Genomic DNA, 13829 nt, shown 5'->3' with positions numbered 1-13829 from the left:
TTCTGCCTCACCCTCTTGAGTCAGGATGAGGTTTGTTTAAGGTATAGCTAAGAGCTAGGGCTGCTGAAATTCCTGGTTCATTTGGAGGATAGGATAAGAATCTACCTGTTGTGGCACAGCTCTGTTTGCTGCCTCAAATGATTCTCTACCTTCTCTACTCCTGAAGTTCAGTGTACAATTCAAGTTTAAGCAAAGTTCCCCATGGTCAGTATCTCAATATTTGACGGAAACATATTCCACATCTGGCTCCAGGTCAGATGTGGAGCCAGATGTAGATCCTGTGGTAAACTGCACTGTTTTATGTCTGAACCAGTCCAGTGTGAAATGACACGTATTTCAAACCATCTGCGGTTTAAAATAGGTGGGAAGAGGTCCCTCCCTGATAGGTACAAATTAGTCCATGGTTAGAACAAAACCTAGATCAGACAAAACAACAACTTTAAGACACCCCTCAAGTGGATCCAAACTAATCTATGGTTAACGCAAAACATCCCCCAGGGGTTGGCTGCACTGTAACCAACAGGTAAAAGTACGACATGGTGAAGAGGTGGAATGACCAGCAGCCACACTTTCTGCAAAACATGAAAACTAAAGCATGCAGATTGATTTTTTTTCTGTTTCACGCCGAATTCTTTCTAGTGCTGCACATGGAGTTTTGCATGTACTCCTTCACCCTTTGAGTCCCCAAATGATCTTGCTCGTGTTTTTTTCTGTGCGTGTTCATTTGAATACTCAACAGTAACGTGAAACCAGATCACATTTATGTCAGCCTGTGCCATAGGCATGCTCGGAAAGCAGGGCAAGGCGCCCGCTCTTTGCCAGTGGCTATGATCGCTGGTGTATCTTGTGTCCCATTTCAGACAGGTAACCATTCAGTGTAAAGAAAGACTGATGAAGGGGAGGAAAAGAGCACTGGGAGCTGCCAGTGGCTGAACCTGGAGATCTTTGGGAACCTGTTGCAACAAGTTTTTCCTTTTGTATATCTTATGGCTGGACTAGCCTGGACGAGTGCCAGAAACACACACACAGGCACACAACCACACACACACACACAGGATGATATTATGAGCTGCCAAAAACTGAAACCAACCCATCAACTATTTCCATACACATTTAGTCAGTCAATCTGATCAAAGTTGCTCAGTGTCAGGGCGAAGGCTTAGAGAGGAGCGCAGATCCGGAAGGAAAATGGACTCAGCAAAGACTACAGGTCTGCTAGAAAAAATCTGATGCAAAATAAAAACAGGAACACAGAGCAGCTGTTGAATTCACAAGTTAGGTGAGTTAATGTGACTTTTAAGGCGTATTTTCTTACTTTGCTGATACAGTACTGCATTGTTTTTAATGTAACTGCTGTGAGCAGCGAATGTCTTACACTGAGGAACTTTAAATGGCAGGTTTGTGCCAAACAAATTCACGTATGTTTTTAACGCTTTGGTCTGTGCTGAACATTAGCAGCAATTCATGTCTCCTACTGGCAACGTGAATAAAGCAATTATTTTTAGATAAATATTTGTGTGAAGGTGACGGAGAGGAAATGTGCTGATGCCTCCGCTGATTCTGACAGCTGCGTGATGACGCGTTCTCTCAGCACCTCTTTGCACTTTTGCAGATTTTACTGACGTCTTTCAAACCTAAGGATAAATATTTTAAAAGTTGGATTTTAGCTGTTTCATTTCTGTTTCTGTTAGTCATCCAGTTTGTTCTGCTCTCTCCGATTTTCCTGTGATTCTTATTTTTATTTTTACATTCAACACAAAACACTGAATCTAAGCAGAATCAGTTCATTCACATTGCTCTTTCCCCCCCATCAGATGATTCATTCACTTGCAGTAGATCTGTAGATCTGGCTTTCTATCTATAAGTATAAACAGTGAACATAATCTCTCTTGATCCAAACAAGAAGTAGACTTTAATCATTTAAGAAGACATAGATAAGAGAAGACAAGATAAAATGAAACAGCTGTGTTGAGTGAGTGCTGATTTATTTTAACTGGACATAAAAAGGTTTCGGCACAGATTTCAAACTGCAGAATAACACGGAGGTTCACATTTTTAGATAATAAAAGTATTTAAATCACGGGTTGAAATCACACCTGACTTTCAGCAGAGTCTGTAGAAAAGAAAGACCAATTTGGAATAATTTGGTGCAGTCTGGGATCTTGCTGCATTGGTCTCCCTGTGCATGTGTGAGTCTCTCTGGGTACTCTGGCTTCCTCCCACTGTCCAAAATCATGACTGCAAAGTTATTTGGTCTCTCTAAATGGTCCTTGCATATGATTGTGTGTGTGTGTGTGGAGGGGGGAATATACACATGGTTGTTTGTCCTTTGTTGTCTTGTGATAGACTGGCGATGATGTCCGGCCTGTTCCCTGTCTCTTGCCTATTGACCACTGGAGATGGGCTGACACCCCAACATAGAGAATTGATGGATAGATTAATATCCATGCATTTAATTCTGTATTATAAAATTAAATGTTAAATAAGCCAAATAAATTAGTTAGGTTGTTAGGGATTAGAACAGGGATGGGCAATCCTGGTCCTTGAGGGCCGGTGTCCTGCAACTCTTAGACGTCTCCCTGGTACAGTGTTTCTCAATTCCGGTCCTCAGGCCCCCCTGCCCTGCATGTTTTAGGTGTTTCCCTTCTGCCACACACCTGGATTGAATCTTTGGGTGATTAACAGGCTTCTGCAGTCGTTGGCGGCTACAGAAGACATCATGCAATCATTTGAATCAGCTGTTCTGGTATAGAGGCACATCTGAAACATGCAGAGCAGGGGGGCCTGAGGATTGGAATTGAGAAGCAGTGCGCCTGGTCCAACACACTTGAATCCAATAGCTGAATCACTTCCTAAGTGCAGTCAAGTTCTTCAGAGTCCTGCTAATGACCTCATTATTTGACTCAGGTGTGTTGAAGTAGAGATGCATCTAAAAGTTGCAGGAGACCGGCCCTCGAGGCCTGGAGTTGCCCACTCCTGAATTAGAACAAACTTAGAAAAGAAAAACTACTCTAGCAACTACTTTTTAGACTCCTATTCTTCCAACCAAGAAAAGAAATTAGATACTTATACTTATCTAGCAACCCTGAACAGGAGTATTTAGTTTATCAACATTATTATATTCTTTCCTTTGGTTTGTTATTTTGTTCCTTTTAATTCTTGTAAAGTACTTTGAATTGCCTCTGCTGCTGAAAATGTGCTATATAAATAAAATTACCTTTTACCTTTGGTGAAATCAATGTTCAGAAAATGTTACAGCAACAAATCAAATATCAATAACTGATAAGAATTGAACAGAAAGTTCTGGTTTTACATTTGCTGAATGTAGAAATGTTATCAATTGCACTGAAAAAACAATCTTGCCAAAAGGTTTCTTTATGTTGGACATAATTTGTTTTTCAGAAATGTAAAACATTAATGACTGAAATCCAACATCTTAGGAAACAACACAATAAGATCCAGTCTATAGAGGAGAAAGTCATCAACATCTGTCAGCTGGTTTAAAGTTGCTTTAACATACGTTAACAGGTTAATAAGACTGTTGTCTACTTCGTGTTGTCAGACCAGTTCTATTTCAGTGGTTTCTTGATGCTACACAGCAGGTGTAAGAATCTAAAAATACGGCTTACCACTATTAATCCTTTTTAGAGACAGTTAGCAGTATTTGTCAATTTCAAGTTTGAACAAAACATTTGCACAATGAACAAACAGCAGGCTAAAACCCCATTCTTGAAATTGCCCAAAAGCGTGATTATAACCGAATATTTCAAATCTACAAGCTCACCATTATCAAGTCCAGATGCTTCTGATTGTGAAGCTCACAGTTTCACTGCTGAAGGCAATAATGTTATGGAAATAGTAGCAGAACATTTTAAGTTCCCTCTAGGAAGCACTGTAAACCTTTAACGAAGACACCTAGGATTAGAAAGTTAAGTTCACTGGATCTGTTAAGTTCACCAAAGTTTGACTTTGGTATTTGTGCTGCACAAGAAATATGAAATCTCTGAACGGAGAAAAAGTTAATGTTCTCACTCACACATGGCAGCAAAGGAGACTTACTGAACAACTCGCCTGACAAGTAGCAGATTTATGTTAAAGTCCTGAAGAATTAGAACAAGCCACAAACTATTTAGTTCTCTATTAGGAAATGCTGTCTCTTTATTTATTATTATTATTATTATTATTATTATTATTATTATTATTATTATTATTATTATTATTATTATTTCTGTGAGATGTGTGAGAGGACTTGCAGACCAGTAAGATTTGGTATGATGGTATTTTTTGGACTATTGTCATGTTTCAGGTCAATTCTGCTTCTGTTAGCATCAATCAGACAAATGATTATAAAAATAAAAGAAGATGAGTAAATTTAAGTTTGAATAAAACATTAATGAGGAGGAGGTTATGTAAATCTTCTTCATATGTGATAAAATTGTGTTTTACAAGCTTAGAATAGCCATAGGCTACAGGAAAAAAAAACAAATCTGTCAGTGTTGATAGTTAACTGCATGCATGCATTTGCTTGTCTTGCTACTTTATCAAATTACATTCAGAGACCGTAACGTTTTCAATTTTAAATATTCCACAGCTTCTGGTAATGAAAAAGAAATGATACTGAAACACACTGCTCACGTCAAGAGTTGGTAAAAGTTATTCTGTGACAATAGATCACTGCTGCTCCTGACATGATGGATCCTCGGCGATGCTTCAGCATTCCTACCGGCTTAGTGCTGAGTTTGAAACACAGACAAATTAAATATTGCTTTCATTCATGATTAAAAGCGATCAGTTCGTTGTTTTGTTGGAACAATAAATCTCATCACTAAAGCTTAAGTTCCCTGTCTGTATCTGAGAGCGTGCTGGCTCTGGTCGGTGGCAGCCTGTTCATCAAACAGATGAGAGGATTTGTTGCCACGGTGATGAAAGAGACAATTGCTCAACTTTCTCCTCGACACTTAAGCCTCCTTTGATTCAAGCAGAGGGAACTTTCATTTGCTACTTTCCTCTCCTTAAACACTCTGTGCACCTTGTCTGCCTCAGCACTCTGCAGCTTTACGTGACCTAACAGCCATCATGGTTTGCTGGCACTTTTAATGAGCTTGGTCCGGGGCGGGTTTGAGGTTACCTTTACTGGAAATGGGGCTCACGTGTCGCCCGCCTCTGTTGGGATCATTTTACACTTCTTCGCACTCCGGCGGATGAATCCCTGACACATGTACGATCACTGTGTGATGTATTATCTCTGAAAATGAGTGTAGCCACTTCTGAGGTCATGTTGACAGCAGGATTATGTCTGACAGGTTTAAAGCAGGGTAATGACTCAGGAGATACAATCTCAGAGGAACAGTGGACTCAGGTACCTTCTTAAAACACAGATCGCTTCCTGCTGAGTGCTTATTGCACCATGGATGTTTAAGATCATAAAAACTTACAGATGTCTTCTTTTTTTCCCACTTAAATGTTTGTTGTTTTTTTTTTTTTTTTTTGGCTGCAGTGGCCTTTAACGTTATGAAAGCTTTAAAGTTATTAAAGCCAATAAAGTGAGTTGTGAGCGAGCAGGAAGACATGATAAATGGGCCAGGACTTGTTATATGAGACGCTCACTTTGGTTCCAACGCCAAATCCACTGCTGACCAAGAAAATAATAATAATAATAGACATAAAAGCCTTGTGACATTTGTCAGAAAACATGTTGATGAGTCCCAAAACTTTTAGGGAAATATTCTGTAGACGGACGAGACAAACGTTTAACTATTTGAAAGGAGCCTGACTTCGTTAATTCAGCACTTCAGAAAAAAGACATCATCCTCGGTGAAACATGATGACAAAATAAAGGTCTGCCTCAGGATCTGGACAACTTCCTCTAATTGATTGAACCAAAATTTTTGCTCTGAGCACAAGGTCAGTTTATAACCCTAAGCTCAAACAGACGTAACCAAGAAGGCGATCCAAAACTAACCAAGTTTATCTCTGAATAACTAAAAACAGCAAAACTAGCGCTTCATTGGCATAGTCCAAAAATATGGACATATTTCAAATTGAAATGTTATGACATGATATTAAATGGGCAGTTCATGCTTGAAAACCATCCATATGGGTGAATTAAAGCAATTCTACAACAACAACAACACCACCACCACCACCAACAACAACAACAACAACACCACACACGAAACAATTCTGCAGAAAGAGAGGGCCATAATCCTTACACAGCAAGGTAAAAGGGTCTTTGCTGGTTATACGTTTTTTGCAGAGAGCCAAGTTGGCTTGGATAACTTTTTTCTTTATTGCTGAACTTTAAAAAACGAGAAGAAAACTTGAATGGGGTAAATCCTTCTTCACAAGATTACGTTTATTTAATTTAATCAGACAAATGAAAACATGAGGCAATGATTTGGCTTACCTTTGCATGCAAATCAAGCTGTTACTTTTGCCTTCTTTTGTCTCCACAGCAGCACATTTCACAGCAGGATGTCAAACTCCCCAAAGTTTTCCTTCCACAGCAGCAGCAGGTATCAAGCCTTAACTCTTGAGGTCGGCCTGCACACCTGTGAACCCTGCAGGACAACCTGCCAGCAGATGGCGACCCGTCAGGTTTGTAGCTGCCATGTTTTTTTTTGTGTTTTTTTTTTAAATTAGGGTTTACTTTAAGAAAGAACATTTTTAGATGTATTAATCTGAGTAGTTATGAGTCACCTGCATTAGGCAGCTGTCAAAATGGTCTCAGTTTGGAAAACCAAAACAAAAAAAATAAAAAATGAATGTAAGCCAAAAGCTGTTATTAACAATAGTGCTGGGATTTTATGATTTATCTGACATGGCAAAACAAACAATATGGTAATCTTTCTGGGCATGTAAGAAAATGTGTCCTTTGTATTATTGGGATAATTAAATTAGCTTTAAATAAATGTAATGTTTCTTGTAAATATTTTGTGGCTGTGAGATGGCTTTCTGCTGCACCCACTTGTACAAGTTCCCTTTGTTGTTGATCTGTAATAGCAAAGCTGAAACTTATCTTCTGGGGTTACCCACACATTTATTCGGTGGTATTTCTTAAAGTCTGCAATGTGGCTCAACACCCAGGGTGGCAAAACCTAGGCCTTTTAGGAAAAAAACACAATAAACAAAACAAAAAACTCATGTCTTTGTTGTATTTCAACCAATTTTTTATTTGACAATTGAGAAGATTTTGTCTGCCTTTGTTGTGAACAGTGTGAGAAAATATTGCTACTTCTAAAATATTGCTCTGGTAGCAGCTAATGATGCTGAGGTTGGAACCTGATTCACGTCATTTGATTTGTCTAAGTTTAAGGATAATTTCCTTGTTTTGGGGCTAATCTGGTTTCCATTTGATGATTCAAAAAGTACTTGAACTGGAAAAATCTGATCTGGATCATTCTTCACAGTCTTTCAACAGTTTGAGATGCACTAAGCTAGAATTTATCATAAATTTTGTTCCATTTCTGTTAATATATATGTCTTCTTATATTCATTTTGACATATCTCCACCTATATCTAATCCTATACATCTTGGTCCACCAAGTTGAATGGGTGTGCAGATGGAGGGGCACACACAGGGCACCATTCATGTAAAAACACTGCCAACCCACATTTCAGCTCCTCCACCGTCTGTTATTTAATTCAGGCAGTGGTTAAAATATTCCCCTTGGAAACGGGACACTCCTTTGTGACGGCAATATCAGTTCTCACTGATTCCTCGTCCTCATGAATGACCTAATATGCCTTTGTGTGTCATGTAAACAGATATCGGTCCTGAAGCATGCTCTGTTTTATTATTCTTACAAAAATATTATACCAGAGTTATACATATATTTTCATTTGTATTAATATATATACTTTTGTCACTTTTTTTTTATACCTGATTCTTGAGAGGAATTGAAAAAGACACACAAAAAAACCTGGATGCACTGTGGTTATTAAAAGCGTGTTTGGAAAATTGGAGCTTTCAGTTTGAAAAACTTGCAAAGTTTCATCACTGAAAACTGATTTAGAGAGTCAGAGTTTTGAGTTTTACTGAAATGCAAACTTCAAAATCCAATGACTGCTGTCCTTGTTACTACTGTAACAACTGTAGAACCCTTATTAGAGAGCTTGAATGAACAAAATAACTACCGACGTTTTTTTACAACCCTGACTAATTTATATGGGTTATATTTTGTTTAAAATCTTTGAATCAAGTCTTTGGTTGGACAATCGCATTTTGAGATGAGCTCTTTGTTGCTATGCTAGTTCTGCTATTTGGATTTTCATTGTCATGGTTTTGTTCAGTAACTTAATCTTTTGATATACTGGGAAAAGTCAGAGATAAATTGGAGCAGTACAGAAAATGAAGGTGCACTGAACTAGATCCAAAACCCAAAAAGCTCCGTCTTTTTATTTTGGATAAAATTGCCCTTAAATGATTATATGTTCATACATAACATCCTACAATCTGCATTTTGTACACAAAATCTGGGGCATAGCAACAGTTTTAATAGTAAGATCACATCACATTAATATTTGACATTGATTGAATATGCAGAAGACTCATGGAAGGTCAAGTTGTTTCTGAGTTTCAGCCTCGCTTGTCTTATTAGAAGTTTCCAAACTGAGATTGTACAGTTGTCAATGTGGAGGTAATGATTCCTTGAAGGCAAACTGAAGGTTAGTATGTTCAGCCTGTTCTCTTTGATTTATGTGTACGTGGAGAAGAAAATTCCTGGATTTGTTTCAGGGAATTCTCAGGAGGTCTCTTGGAATTGCTGTTGCTATTTAGCTCATAAATAAAATAGAAAAAAAAGTCTCTGAAATCTGGGTGTAGACAGTTGCAAGTACATTATGTTCCTTGTATCTTCTTTGACACTGCAGATTAAAGAGGGCGAGGACATCTGCTTCCCCCAACAAGGGAGCGACCACTCCGGCCTGAGGACTTCCGCTCTGAGCAGGAGACACAGCGCTGACGGGACCATCAGCTCAGAACGCGCCCCGGCTGACCGCTTCCACCCGTACCGTCGACAGTTCAGCGACGGAGAGGTGGATGCTTCAGTTTGCCTCCTTCAGAGCTCCTCTTCCCTCAGCAGCCTGCAGGAAGTGAACATTCTCGACACTGGGTCATGCAGCAGAGATGTACAAACAACCTGGGGCGAATACAGCGACAGCATTCAGGTTCCTAAATTTACCACACTGTCTGCTAGTTCAATGATCGATCTATCAAAAGCTTTTTACTATCAATAGGCTCATATTCTGCAGCACATATTAATGAACTTTAACAGGGGAAACATTTCTGTCAATTTTTTGTTACTCATGGTTCCCTCAAACGTTTTGCATATTTTCAGAATCTGTACCCAGAGCTGCCGGCTGTACCAGTGGAACCTTACGGTTCTCTGTCTCAAAGTTATCCATCCTATGACTCGATGAGCTCCATGCAGCAGGTAGCGCGCTTTAAATGATCGCTTGACAAACAGCACACAATGCAGTGGTTCATCGTTTGTTGTGCATGTGCTCCACAGGTTTCAGCTAAACTGTTTCCTAATGCCGATCAGCCAGACGGCACCAAATATCCCCTTCAGAGTCTCTCCATTCAGCCACATCAGGAGAGATCAACAGAAGCCCTCTTCCCCAAACCCATTTACTCCTACAGGTAACACAGCATCACATCTCACTACTGGATAATTTAGTTCTAAAGCACAGATGCATGTGGTTGGGCAGTATTAAATATAAATGCTGCGTTGTGTCAAATATAAGTGTAATTTGAAAACCTGTTTCCTTTTAATTGCTGCAGCATCTTGATTTTTATGGCTTTGAAGAACAGCAAAACAGGAAGTCTGCCGGTCAGTGAGATCTACAGCTTCATGACTGAACACTTCCCATATTTTAAGGTATTGGACACACTGAGGATTACATGCCCACTGCATTTCATTTCATAGTTTAAGGGAATATAAAGATCATACAATGTGAATGTGCAACATCTTTCAACATATGACTTTCACTAATGAAAATTTACCCTTCTGCTACTTCTGGAAGTAAGTAATCTGTTTATTTTATTTAAACGCATCTGCTATTGCTGTGAGCATGTTGTTACTCTTTGTGTTTTGGAAACGAAGACTCGGAGTTGAATAGAGTCATTTTAGCTAATTTGCCACATAAGTGAACTGTCAAAGATTATTGACTTCACATTTCTTGAAAGGGATAGTCAATTAAACAAAATTACTTTCAGATAATGCAGGGACCTTTATTTAAAAAAATATATATGGTAAACACCAAAGCAGGAACAAGCAGTGCAACCAAAGTACAGTATTTGATTGAGGAATCAACAAAGCCGCCACAAAACTTGGACTTCCGTTTTATTTTATTGCATAAACATGTAATAATTAAAATGCACAGAGACCTGATCCTATTTTTGACCAAAATATTTGTTCACAGCTTAATGCTTTGCTTTTCAACAGAAAAGAAAGAAGAACATTTTATAGCAAGATTTCAAAGATGAGGTCAGATGCAAGAAGAAAAAGGTTACAGTAAAATTTGAAGCATTAGTAGAGAATCCATCCACCCGTTTGTCCTTCCCTAGATAATGGAGACTCGTTTTTATGTTGTACACAAAACCATGCCAAAAACAAAAGGTTTGGATAAACCCCAAAATAAATAATGGACGGAAAAGATGAGAATCTTAAAAATTAGAAGATTACTGATTTTCTTTCTCCTCAATTTTTTTAAAACTTCATGTAAGCGCAACAGCTCCTTGGATCAGTTAAACAGTAAAACATTACCTCAAAGAAGATGTTATTAATAATTTAATTGTTGGGTAATTGAATGTTTGCTCATCAACTTATAACACCAGGTGACTGTCTAAATAAATCCAAGTGGTACAAAACATTTGAGCACAATTTGCCACTAATGGTTTATCTAATTCTGAAGGATTCTCTCAGGTTTGTCTGCTAAAGCTAATAACACATAAATGCCTGCCACAGGGTTTAATGTGAAGGAAGTAGCATACAGATGTGAGTGAATTTTAAAACTGCTTCCTGTTGCATTAATATTAAACACATTCGGCACCTGTGGGGTCAGAGCTCAGGTTGAACCCTGATTCTCAGATGAGTTGACACTCGGATCTGGAAAGAGCTCAAAAGTTTCCCACCATAAATATTAAAAAGGTGCCTTATACGCAATTACTTAGCCCATCGGCTATGATCTAGTGAAGCACACTGTTATCTATTTATTAAAATTTCTGCACTGATGGCTGATTTCCAAACAGGTGGCTAAAACCCGAGCTGCGGGGTCAGAAGGTTCAGGAGGATAAATAAAATGAAACTTCAGTGAAAAACCATGTTCACTGGATAAATTTTAAAGAAAAAAAAAACCTGCTTGATGTTGCCAAGTATGTTTCACTTACATTCGGCTCAGTAGGCACTTGTTATGGCATGCAGATTCAAATCAAAGAGAAGAGCAGATGTGGGCAAAAATGAACCCTGCAGGGAGGAGATTGATGTCCCTGCATTAATTGGTGAATTGTTAATAGTAACTAAAAAGTATGCTTTTATCATTTTTCCGTAACAGTAAAAGTTAATTTACTTCAAATATAAATCCATATAATGAACACATTTTTTTCCCTTTTCAGATTATGCACTTTTAGCTGCAATGTAGCAGCGAGGAAGCAGAAAGTGTGTCATCAGCCCCGAATCCAGGGAGATCAGCAGGATTCTCTTTTCTAATAATTTCACCACAGCTAGAGAGAAACAGTACAAAAAGTTGGCACTAATCGTTAATGGTTCACTTCAAATTCCAGGCCTCGGGTTCAAGATCATAAAGTGTAAGAATAATGATTTCCTAACACATTGCGTCTCTGTCTCTGCTCAGAACGCCCCTGACGGTTGGAAAAACTCAGTAAGACACAACCTTTCCCTGAACAAATGCTTTGAAAAGGTGGAGAACAAGAACGGCAACACTTCTCGTAAAGGCTGCCTTTGGGGTCTAAATCCAGCCAAGGTGGAGAAAATGCAGGAAGAGCTGCACAAATGGCGCCGCAAAGACCCCCAGACTATCCGCAGGAGCATGGCAAAGCCAGGTGAGGTAGAGAGACGGTAATGAAGACAACTGAGCTTATAGATGTGACCAGATCAAAGCGTTTTCATTTAAATTCATCATCTTTTAAAGTTGTCTTGTTCTATCCTCTTTTACAGAAGACTTTGACCGTCTGTTGGGAGAGAAGCCAGACAGACTAAGACCTTTTCCACCTTACCCAAGCACAAACACCACCACATTAAAAAGAGTGGCCCCTACGTACAGCCCCACCCCTTTACCTCTGAGCCCTACGCAGCCTCCACCGGCATGTCGACCCATTCCACAATCAGAGTACGCTCAGATTCAGCCCCACCAGCCCAGCTACCTTCCCCACACGACGCTCCAACCCAGCAACTCATTTGCCCTGTATTCACCCTGCAGACAACAGCCTGCAGCCGGCATCCCGTCACCCTCTAGATGTCTGAACTCACCCATAGCTGGGAAAATGCCACCTGTTTACAGGGTTGGACTGCCGGGAGAGTACAATGTTGACCTGAGGGGAATGCATGAGTTACTTCAAGATGGAGACACCAGCTATGACATAGACACACTCAATCCCAGTCTGACGGACCTTCAGCTGCAAGGTAAGCACGTTGTATTACAGGATGCCAAGGTTTTCATGCCTGTAGAACTTTTTTTAGTCACAAACCACATACTTCAGCGTGGAAGAACACAATCTACAATAAGTTAATTGTAGATTGTACAAAGTACAAAGTACTTTGGTTCTACAAAGGATCCCACAGGGACATCTTTGCTGTCTAGAGATTGAATTGCTCAAACTCAAACAGATTGTACGAACAGCCAAGAACAGCTATTATTATTATGTCTCGCCACAAATTCTTAAATTTGGACTTTGACTAGGCCGTTCTAACCCATTGTTTGAATTAGATCATCCCATGCTAGTGCCAACTGTATATTTTAGGACTTTCTCCAACTGGAAGGTGAACATCCACCCCAGTTCAATGTCTTCTTCAACCTGTAACAAGTTTTCTCCCAGTTTTGCTCTGTATTTAGCTCCATCAGTCACCGATGTCTAGATTCAACCCACATGTCTGATTTTATTACTACTGCAGGAAACTTGTGGGAGGAGTTGAGGAAGGACAGCGTGGTGTCAGAGCCACATGGTCTGGCCACACATCTCTCCACCTCCTTTCCCCAGCAGGATCACCACCAACAGACCAGCTGCCTGCAGGCTTTCAGTCCCACGTTCGAGGGGAATGCTGGACCTCGCTGTAAAGCAGCATATGAGGACGAGGACGCAGACGCAGACATAAGCTGCTGGAATGGACTACATCCTGTCGGATATTCAGGACTGGAGAGTTTGGCTGGATATCTGACCTCCTGTACCACCTCCATTTCCCTGATATAAACGGCTCTCCGCTTCCTCTGAGACTTTGCAAACTAATAAACATTTCTTCTTGTGTTCACTTTTTATGCTTATAAACTTAATCAGCTTTAAAACATTGTCAAACTGAGACATATCCGATGTATCGTTATTGAATGTGATTCATATATTTGTTTGCAGAGTTGTTTATTTATTTACTTTGAGCAAAATGTGTTTCAATTTTGATTTATCTTGTTTGTACTGTCACTTAAAGATTCAAAGAGTTTATTTTTGTTGTTATGGTTTCACCTCTTTAGTTGGCATTTTCAGTTTTAAATGCAGGCAAGTCCGTAAATTATTCCCTTACATATATTAGTTTGATTATCAAAGTGAAAATTAAAAAATGTTATCAGTTCATAAATGAAAACATAAACATGTACTCTTC

At 39.3% G+C, this 13829-nt stretch overlaps 1 protein-coding gene across 4 annotated transcripts in view; it reads left to right on the top strand.

Moving 5' to 3' along the window:
- foxn1 (forkhead box N1) overlaps positions 1-13829 on the top strand; it is a 23057-nt gene extending 9228 nt beyond the window's left edge. Inside the window, exons 1-9 of one of the 4 annotated variants that reach the window (XM_027999261.1) lie at positions 1119-1279; positions 6459-6597; positions 8872-9168; positions 9339-9434; positions 9513-9643; positions 9785-9881; positions 11857-12064; positions 12180-12644; positions 13134-13829. In XM_027999261.1, the coding sequence (XP_027855062.1) occupies positions 1230-1279; positions 6459-6597; positions 8872-9168; positions 9339-9434; positions 9513-9643; positions 9785-9881; positions 11857-12064; positions 12180-12644; positions 13134-13429 (1779 nt within the window). In that variant the 5' untranslated portion in view covers positions 1119-1229 and the 3' untranslated portion in view covers positions 13430-13829. Of the gene's footprint in view, positions 1-1118; positions 1280-6455; positions 6598-8871; positions 9169-9338; positions 9435-9512; positions 9644-9784; positions 9882-11856; positions 12065-12179; positions 12645-13133 lie in introns of those variants that run through there. The other 3 variants (XM_027999262.1, XM_027999260.1, XM_027999263.1) reach the window with 3 other exon arrangements.

Source organism: Xiphophorus couchianus, chromosome 18 (assembly GCF_001444195.1).
Source record: "Xiphophorus couchianus chromosome 18, X_couchianus-1.0, whole genome shotgun sequence".
Classification (NCBI taxonomy): domain Eukaryota; kingdom Metazoa; phylum Chordata; class Actinopteri; order Cyprinodontiformes; family Poeciliidae; genus Xiphophorus; species Xiphophorus couchianus.
The sequence above is the reverse complement of the archived record's forward strand: the minus strand, read 5'-3'. Positions and strand labels throughout refer to the sequence as shown.